At 37.2% G+C, this 9,414-nt stretch overlaps 1 protein-coding gene and 1 pseudogene across 3 annotated transcripts in view; one reads left to right on the forward strand and one right to left on the reverse strand.

Annotated features, from left to right (window-relative positions):
- Nucleotides 1-9,414, reverse strand: part of GMCL1 (germ cell-less 1, spermatogenesis associated) — a 41,637-nt gene that overhangs the window by 7,603 nt on the left and 24,620 nt on the right. For 2 of the 3 annotated variants that reach the window (XM_019647692.1, XM_019647693.1), the window contains exons 10-13: nucleotides 8,114-8,183; nucleotides 5,974-6,049; nucleotides 2,196-2,341; nucleotides 225-312 (exon numbers count right to left, since the gene is read on the reverse strand). In XM_019647692.1, coding sequence (XP_019503237.1) covers nucleotides 225-312; nucleotides 2,196-2,341; nucleotides 5,974-6,049; nucleotides 8,114-8,183 — 380 coding nt within the window. Of the gene's footprint in view, nucleotides 1-224; nucleotides 313-2,195; nucleotides 2,342-5,973; nucleotides 6,050-7,396; nucleotides 7,531-8,113; nucleotides 8,184-9,414 lie in introns of those variants that run through there. The other variant, XM_019647694.1, reaches the window with a different exon arrangement.
- Nucleotides 8,873-9,408, forward strand: LOC109385421 (barrier-to-autointegration factor pseudogene; annotated as a pseudogene).

Here is a 9,414-nt window from a genome sequence, read left to right on the forward strand (position 1 = left end):
GTGTGTGTGTGTGTGTGTGTGTGTGTGTGTGTGTGTGTGTGTGTTGTCTTAGTTACACTTCTATCTAGTAGAATGAGGTCAATTATGCAGAAGTGAATATGGTGCTTCCATCTTCACCTTCAAAAAATCTTTCAAACCAATCTTTCAATCAAATGTTAATTCTACTTAAGAACTTTAATTCTAATTAAGAAAAGAGGATTCAAAAGAAAAGCAATCAAACATACCTGATCCTTTTCAAGTGTAAGTATCTGATAGCCAGTTGTTCTACTACATATTAGTTTTCCACTACTATCAAAAGAGGCCAAACGTAATCTAGGATACAAAAATCACAAATAAAAAAATAAACACAGGATATTTTTAAACCACAGATTAAATAAACCCTCTCTCACTTTAATATTAATTTTTCTTTCATATTCTCTATAAGTCTTTTATGTTTGATAAAACACTTAGGCCTTTTCAAACTATACACTGAATCCATTTATATTTACAAGCTTGTGCTATTATACATATATGAGTTATTAAAATAATTTATAAATGTCTTTTTATTGTGGTAATATATATATAAATTTTATCATTTTAACCATTTTTAAGTGTACAGTTCTTGGCATTAAATATATTCGCATTGTTCTGTAATCATCACCACCATCCATCTCCAGAACTTTTTCACCTGCCCCATCTGAAACTCTGTACTCAGTAAACACGAATTCCCCCTTCCACCTAAGCTCAGCCACTGAAAAATACCATGCTACTTCCCTGTCTACTCTAGGTACCTCGTGTGAGTGGAATCATATAGTATTTGTTCTTTTGTGATGGCTTATTTCACTTATCATAATGTCCTTAAGGTTCATGTTGTAGCACGTGTCAGGATCTCCTTCTATTTTAAGGCTGAATAACATTCCATTGTAGACATATACCGCCTTTTGCTTATCTGTTCATCTGTCAATGGACACTTGGGTTGCTTCCACCTTTTGCCTATTGTGAATAATGCTGTTATAAAAATGAGTGTACAAATATCTGTTCAAGTTCCTGCTTGCAAATCTTTTGGGTAAATTACCAGAAGAGGAATTGCTGGATCATATGATAATTCTATGTTTAATTTTTGAGGAAATGCCACACTATTTTCCCTAAGAGACGCTCCATTTTACATTCCCACCAGCAATGCTCAAGGGTCCCATTTCTCTACATCCTCAAAATACTTGTCCTGTTTTTGATAGTAGCTCTCATAAAGGGTGTAGGGTGGCATCTCCTTGTGGTTTTGATTTGCATTCCCTGATGATTAGTGATATTGAGCATCTTCTCATGTGCTTATTGACCATTTGTATATCTTCTATGGAGAAATGTTTAAGTCCTTTGCCCATTTTTTTAAACTGGTGGGTTTTTTTGTTGTTGCTGGTGGTGGAGTTTTAAGAAATTTCTCTATATTCTGGGTATTAATTCTTTATCAGATATATGGTTAGCAAATATTTTCTCCTATTCCGTGGGGTTGCCTTTTTGTTGGTAATGTCCTTTGATGCACAGAGTTTTTAATTTTGATGAAATCCAATTTATCTTTTTCTTTTGTTGCCTGTGCTCTGGTGTCATATTGTAGAAATCACTGCAAAATCCAATGTCAAGAAGCTTTCCCCATGTTTTCTTACAACAAGTTATTTTATAGTTTTAGTTTTTGTGTTCAGATCTTTGATCCATTTTGTGTTAATTTTTATATACAGTATAAGGTAAGTCAGTATAAATATGTTGACTTTAAAAAAAATTTGTTTATTAGGCTATTTTCCCATTTGTCAGGATCCTTTCCAGAAAAATACTGCCAGCTCCACTATCAGGCAAAGTTGGACATAAATTCTACAGAAAGTGAAGGATAATAAATACCAGACATGTTTTCCTGGAAATATAACTTGTTGTATTTCCAGTTTGGACCTTTTATTTGCTAGGAATAACAGCAAGGCAACAGCTTCAAAGCCATTATCAATCCTTTATCACTCATATTCCAGCCTATTCTTTCTCCCTGACGTAACTAGATCTAGATCTCATGATTTTGATTAACACATTACATAAGAATGGAGCCTTATCATTTCCTTGCATGTCCATATATACTATATTGTATCTTACCAAAGTTCTGCTATTGTTGGTGTAAATTATCAAGGTCTTATTTCATTTCTTCTGGAGTGAGTGGAATGGGGTGGGGAAACTCAACCTACCTAAATGCTATGCTCCTTCGAGGCTGTAAACTGACAGATCCACTACATGGCTGATTCAGTGTATTGCGTTTGAAAATGATGTATCGATTGGTGTAAGTTACAAGCAGGTCAAAGCCGAAGTTAAAACCTGTCCATCGCCAGCAGTACTAAGAAATACAAAACAGAAAGATATAGTTCAGTTTATCATGCTAACAAATCAAAGTTCAAATGTCTTTTCTTCCTCTAACTCATTCCATGTATTTCTCTCGCATGGGTCCCTACTTTTTGTCAGTCCTTTTCCCTTAAAGCTTACCACACAGAATATATCTGTGAATATATATATAAAGATTTATCACACAGGTATAGTATATATCAAAGCCAGAGTAGCAGCCTTTATGATCATCATTCCTTAAGGTACTTTTCTAATATTGCCTCTTTATTATCTGTTTCATTATATCTCCACACTGTAATTCTATCATAAGTAATGTGGCTTTTCACTGCAACTCTAAGTAGGTATATGTGCCAGGTACTGCTCTAGGCATTGAAGAAATAGCAGTAATTAAGTTTCTGTCCCAGGAGAATGTGTATTTTAATATGTGTATATGTTTGTGTGAAAGGAGTAGATGAATAATACACACGGGATGAAATGAAAGAGAAGGGAACAGAACAGAATTCCAGGAGAGGAGCGGGGCTTGCAGCTGGGGAGCCTGCTCGTTCAGACAGGTGGTCAGAGAAAGTCTAAGGAGATGGCAGGTGAGTGGAGTCCTGAGTCAACTAAGGAGTGGACCAGGTGGCTTTCTGGGGAAGGAGCGACTCAAGCACAAGGCTCTGGAGGTGAAACCAGGCTTAACGTGTCTGAGAACAGCAAGAAGGGCTCCAGGGCAAGGGTAATAGCTGAGGGCACAGACGGTGGAGGTGAGCTCAGAGAGCCGGTCGGGGCCAGAAGCTGGAGGGCTAGCAGTCCATAGGAAGGGAAAGTCTGCATTTCTGCTAAGTGTGGGATTAGGCTAATGGGAAGTTTTAGGGAAGCAAGTGATATGATCTAACTAGCATTTTAAAAAGATGACTTTGGCTTTTGTATGGAAAATAGAATGTAGAGAAACAAGAATGAAAATTGGGGGAGCAGTTATGAGGCTACGACAAAAGCCCAGGTAAGAGGTAGTGGTGGCTTGGACTTGGGTGGTAGGGGTAGACATGTGAAGAATATATTTTGAAGGTAGTGCCTGGAGGAATTTCTTATGGATACCAGGTATGGTAGGAAAGAAAGAATCCAAAGTTTGGAACTCACATAATGGATGAAGAGAGGAGCTATTTATGGGTTGGAGAATATTTGGGAAGAAGGAAGTTTGAGATGAAAAATCAAAGAGTTTAGCTTGGTACTTTTATATCTGAGATGCTATTGGAATCCTAAGAAAGATGTCAAGAGAGTAGGTGGATATATGAATCTGGAGTTAGGAGTCATTAGTGTAAAGTTATGGGACTAGGTGAGATCACTTAGGAGTGAGCATACAAAGGTAAGAAGTCCAAGTACTGAGCCCTTAGTCACACCAACATTTGTTAAGAAAGGGAAGAAGGATCTAGCAGACTAGAATGAGCAGCCAATGAAGTAGGAAAAAAATCAGCAGAGTATGCTGTCCTGGAAGTCAAATGGAGAATATCTCCAAGGAGTGAGTGAACAGATGTGTCATGTTGCCAAGAGCTTTCTGAAGACTAAAAACTACTTGATTTGGCAATGTGGAAATACCTGGTGACAATGGTACAGCAGTTTCACTGGAGTTTACTGGGGGTAAATGAACCGGAGGAGATTCAAGAGAGCATCAGAAAATAGGAAGTATAAACAAGGAATATAAGCAACTTTTCCAATAAGTTTTGCTTCAAAGAGGTGTAGAGAAATGGAGTGGTAGCTAGAGGAATATGGGGTCAGGGTATGGTTAAGATGGGTGATGTTGCAGCATGTTATATGCTAAATGAGAATGATCTAATAGAGGAGAAAACCTGATGATGCAGGAGAGGGAGGGGATAACTGTAGTAACAAAGCTTTTGAACAGGTGAGAAGGATGGAATCCACGAGGGGATGGGCTGGGATAGAAGCAGATAATTAATTCATCCATTCTAATAAGAGGAGAAGCACAGCACACAGCTAAAGATGTAGAGAGATTGGAAGAATTGTTGGTAGAAGGATGTACAGATTCTCTTCCTATTGCTTTTATTTTCCGAATGAAGACGCAAGGCCATCAGATAAGAATAAGGGTGGTAGCATGCCCTTTTGAGAAGGTATGAGAGTTACTCAAAGACTGGGAAGATAAATTCACTAGAGAAATGTAGAAGGATCCCCACGCAACACTAAAGACTTGCTTAAAGTTTACAGTTACAAATACGAGGAAATCTCCTTGGGTATGGTGTTTTCTTTAGTCACATTCATCTGTTTGGAAGCAGGCATGGAGTGCATGGAAAGTTGGGATTTAACAAGAATTGGGATTTAACCAGGTAAGTTTGACAGAGTGAAAAAAGAAAAAAGGGAAGTTAAGAATGTAAGCCAGAGACCAATTTTAAGATGGAACATAGAATATGTCAAATAAAGGAAGAAGTAGGGCTATATGGTGAGAGGGTGATGGGAAAAAGGTAATATGAACAATGTATTGTACATCCCAGTGAAGTTAATAAGCTGTTGGAATCAGGTACTAGATGGAGAGTGCTAGAAAGATAATAGGAGGTAAAATCTGAAAATGTTATGCTTGAAATGGAGATTTTGAAAGGGTGTATTAATTGTGATGCAAAAATTCTTAAGAGAAATGGGTGCCTGATGTAGGGTGGAGCATGAGATCAAGAGGGAAGGAAGGTCAGGGAACAGAGATACTGAAATCACCAAGACTGGTAACAAGAGTAGTGATAAGACAGTGAGCCCACTGAATGATGCCACGGTAAAGGTAGTGAGTGGTGCAGTAGAAGTATGTGCTGCACAGGAGCTGTGGTTCAGTTACGCAATTGGGGGGAGGTAGGGAGAGGGGAAACGACGATGGGAGACAAGGTAAGGAAGCAGCCACAAGGAGGGAGAAGGAAAAAGACACCTATTCTTCTATCATATCCTGCTGAACATTTGTCACAATTATGAATGCAAACAAAATAGTTAACTTTTAAAATTAAAAAGTTAAAATGAGGGAAAATTTGGGAGGATAATAACTGAATGGTTATCTACATTAGGCTTGATTTTTTTTAAAGATGAAAAGTATTAGTTAGTTAGGGTGGAGTTTTTAAAAATGTAGTTCATGTCCTATTAGTGGTTTGTGAAATCAACTTAATGAGTCATAATCAGCTTTTTAACAAAATTAAATAGAAAAGAGAATCTTTGGACACAGCAGCAGTAAGTATTAATTTATAATACTTTTGTTTCACTTATATATTTATATTGGGTGGTAACGAAAAACATAATTCTTAATGTGGGTAGCAATCAAAGGGTTCTGAATGTCTTTGACTTAGGGTAATTGTAAAATAGAAAAAATTACTTTTAAGAGTATATAATAGCTCCGATGTAACTTCTTAACTTAATTTCAGGATTGCTGAGGGATCCTCTTCTCATATCACTTAATTGAACCCCAAAAGTTCAACATTCTGATGCAAGGCTGAATACTCAATCACCACTGAATGTGTAACTCCTTGTCCAACAGATCACGGTATAGAAACTGTATCAAAAAAGGTCTTCTGAGGTATGACAGGTGTCATGATTGTAACTGAAAGTATATTTTGCACCTATAGTATAATAATTTGTATGAGAATATTAAGAGTCACAATCCATACTTACTTCACCATCTTTGGCAAGCTTTCTACCACATCTCATGCTGTTTCCCTCTACTTCTTCTTTATTGATTTCCTGAGGCCTAGAAATACATCAAACATGAAATCTCACAGAAAATAGGAAACTATTAACTGAAAAAGAATTGGGTTAAAAAGAACAGAAAACATGCTACTAGATTTAGAAATAAACTTTTTGTGGTATAGATAAAAATAAGAATGCATTGATTAAATATAGTCCTCGCTTTAGCAGCCCTGCAGGAGTGAGCAGTTGCTCACTATCTGTGGATAGAGCACTTCAGTAGGGGCAATGTAATTACATACTTCTGAGAGCAACAAAACCACGCATTCCAGCTCAGTCTCTAAGGTGAGACTATATTAAACTCAGTAAGGATACAGATGAGAAAAAAAATAAAAAGACCATCCAACATTTAAAAACCAAATATACACAAGTAGGATGACTAATAAAATGCATTATACATTACATAATGCTTCAAATCTGAATTCCATTAACTTTCATTTTTTAGTTTTTGATTTCTTATTTCCATTTCAACAATCTTACTATATTTGTACATGATAAGTATGCTGTGAATATATTTAGAAAAAGATGGGATATACATTATAAATAATGTGAAACTAAGAATCCTGGATAATCATTATCATGAGTTTATATAGCACTTTCCTACAATCACTGTTTGGAATGAACACAACTAGGCCATTTTTTAGGAAGTTCTTTGGTATATAAAAATGGTTAAGAGAGATCAGGGGCAATAAAATTAAACTTCTTAAGGCCTCTTCTTGTTGCCACGCAGCTGTCCAGCCGTCTGTCTCCCCGCGCTTAACCCTAAACTGACCCTTTCGAGGACACTGCTCATACACCTTGCGTCTCCCTGTTTGACCCCAAAGGATGGCTGGTTAGTCAATGACAGGTAAGATTCCTCGTGGGAGGAACAACCTAAGACAGGCATGGTCGGGTGGAGGTCATTAGGAAAAATCTCGGGGCTGATGGAGGTGGGTATGAGCCCTCACTCGTCCCCCAAAGAGACTGGAGGTTTTCTACCTCTGTAGCTACATTCCTTCCCTCAACCTGCTAGGGAAGTGACCTGATGGTGTGATAATATCTGTCCTCAGCACAATAATCTTATCTTCCTGGGGTCGTATGCATATAGGGTGTGTATGCATATAGGGTGTGTGAAGGCACAGCATCTGTCTTATCGCTGCAGGCGGACTCTTGGTAATAGCAGCTTGCAGGCATGGGTAACCTGGCTTGAGCAAGTTCTCAGGAATGAGACTCACAGACGGTGGAGGGAACAATGCTACTTCCGGGTGTGGAGAAATAAAAGCGGTGCGTCGGCCCGATTCAGGGCTCTTAGTCCACGATTCGGGGCTCTTAGTTCACGAGGCTGGAGACCGTTGGCCCCACACTCATTTAACTCTTGACTGCTGTTTCTTTTATTTCTTAACCCTTCACCGCTCCCTCGTTCTCCCACTGCTCATGTCATGCGGGATGCGACATCTTCTATATCTCACAGATGGATTATCTTTAAACGCTGCCCATATCAAGGAGCTAGCATAAAGATAAAATAATAAATGTGGAAGTATTTCTATAAACTGCAAAGCAGTATGCATTGAAAGAACAGATAATTTTCTTTTCCTTAAAATGAAGAAAGTACATAAATATTTTATAAGGGATCATATGCTTTTGGGGAAGGCATCTGTAACCAGATGATGTTAATTCATTTTAGACTCAAAAGTCTTCAAAAAAACCTATTAATCAGAATTTGACACTACCACCAAAATAAGAAAATCAGTTTTACCTATACATAACATGTAAATCATGCTTTATGAAAGCATTATTCCAAGTAATATTTTAATATGTTAAAAGAAAATCATAACACTAGGTGAAACGAAGAATATGCATTATTCAATTTCACTAATATAGCAAATGACAATTCAAACATGCCATTATAATTGATAAAAAAAATATTTACAAGATTGATAATGTTATAGAAATATAAGAATTAAAGCTGATCACTTGATCTTTTCTCTACTGTAACAGCTCTTGAGTTTTCAATATAATGAAGGCATTTACAAATTGATACCAAAGGTTTGAATTTTTCTTAGTGAACAACGTGATGTAACATATTTACCCCATCTCACTATCTTGTTCTGCCCGGAGCATAGCAAGCCACTGCTGTTTATACGCTGAAAACAGCCATTCTAAAATGTAAAAATAAATAAATATAATAAGAATAATCATAAGAAACATGGAAGAATATAAAGGATTTCAAATTTTTAAGATGACCATAAAATTGTTACTATTTCTAAATTCAAGTTTAAAATAGCAATAAAGCTGGTAGTTTATATTTTACAAATATACTGTAACAATATGGCTTGATTTTCAAAATGGTAAACATTATCTTGCTTTTCCTTAATATAGATTCTACTTACATTATATACATTTAAATTAAAATTTAAATCTTTAGTTAAAAGTATATTCTTGCATTAATAGTTTCCTTTTCATAACTCATATTAATTTTCATTTGTGAGGAACACAAAGCAATACTTCAGTTTTTACAAAAGTTTTAACAGAAAACTGACTAATCGATTGTTTCTTTATTATCTAAAAATAATAACTAATGGGAAATAAACCGTCTCTTATTAGATAAATGATGCACACTCAACAAATAATTTTGGCATACTAGATTAAAATAACTATTATTAAAGATAAAATATTCTAATTTAAATTATTCTAAATGGAATAAAAATTATAATTATACATATTTTCCTTCAATAATATTAATTTTCCCACAAAACAAGTCTGTGTAAGCTGAAATTTTAATTTTAGATAAAAACATATATATTAAAAATATAGCGGAAGCAGAAGAAAGTTCTAGTGGCTTGAGGTATCGGCGGGAGCAGCCGGGCGGCAGGAGTAGCCGTTCCGGGAGCTGGAGTTGCCGATTAATCCTGATCAAGATGACAACCTCCCAAAAGCACCGAGACTTTGTGGCAGAGCCCATGGGGAAAAAAACCCGTGGGGAGTCTGGCTGGGATTAGTAAAGTCCTGGGCAAGAAGCTGGAGGAAAGGGGCTTTGACAAGGCCTATGTGGTCCTTGGCCAGTTTCTGGTGCTAAAGAAAGATGAAGACCTCTTCTGGGAATGGCTAAAGGACACATGTGGCGCCAATGCCAAGCAGTCCCGGGACTGCTTCGGGTGCCTTCGAGAGAGGTGCGACACCTTTTTGTGATGCTCTCTGGGGAGCCCCCAATCTCTAGCCCCAGCCTTGAGTCTCCAGAGTTTGCAGCCGAGTGGGGGCTCCTCCCCAGTCCTCTACAAAGGATTGATGCCTCCTCAACCTCCAACGCCCTCCAAGGTCTTCAGGGAGTTCTCTCCCCTCACCATTTCAACTTTTTTGGAATTCTGCCTCTTGCATGCATCTCCCTTCTCT

Source organism: Hipposideros armiger, unplaced genomic scaffold (genome assembly GCF_001890085.2).
Source record: "Hipposideros armiger isolate ML-2016 unplaced genomic scaffold, ASM189008v1 scaffold_114, whole genome shotgun sequence".
NCBI classification, from domain to species: domain Eukaryota; kingdom Metazoa; phylum Chordata; class Mammalia; order Chiroptera; family Hipposideridae; genus Hipposideros; species Hipposideros armiger.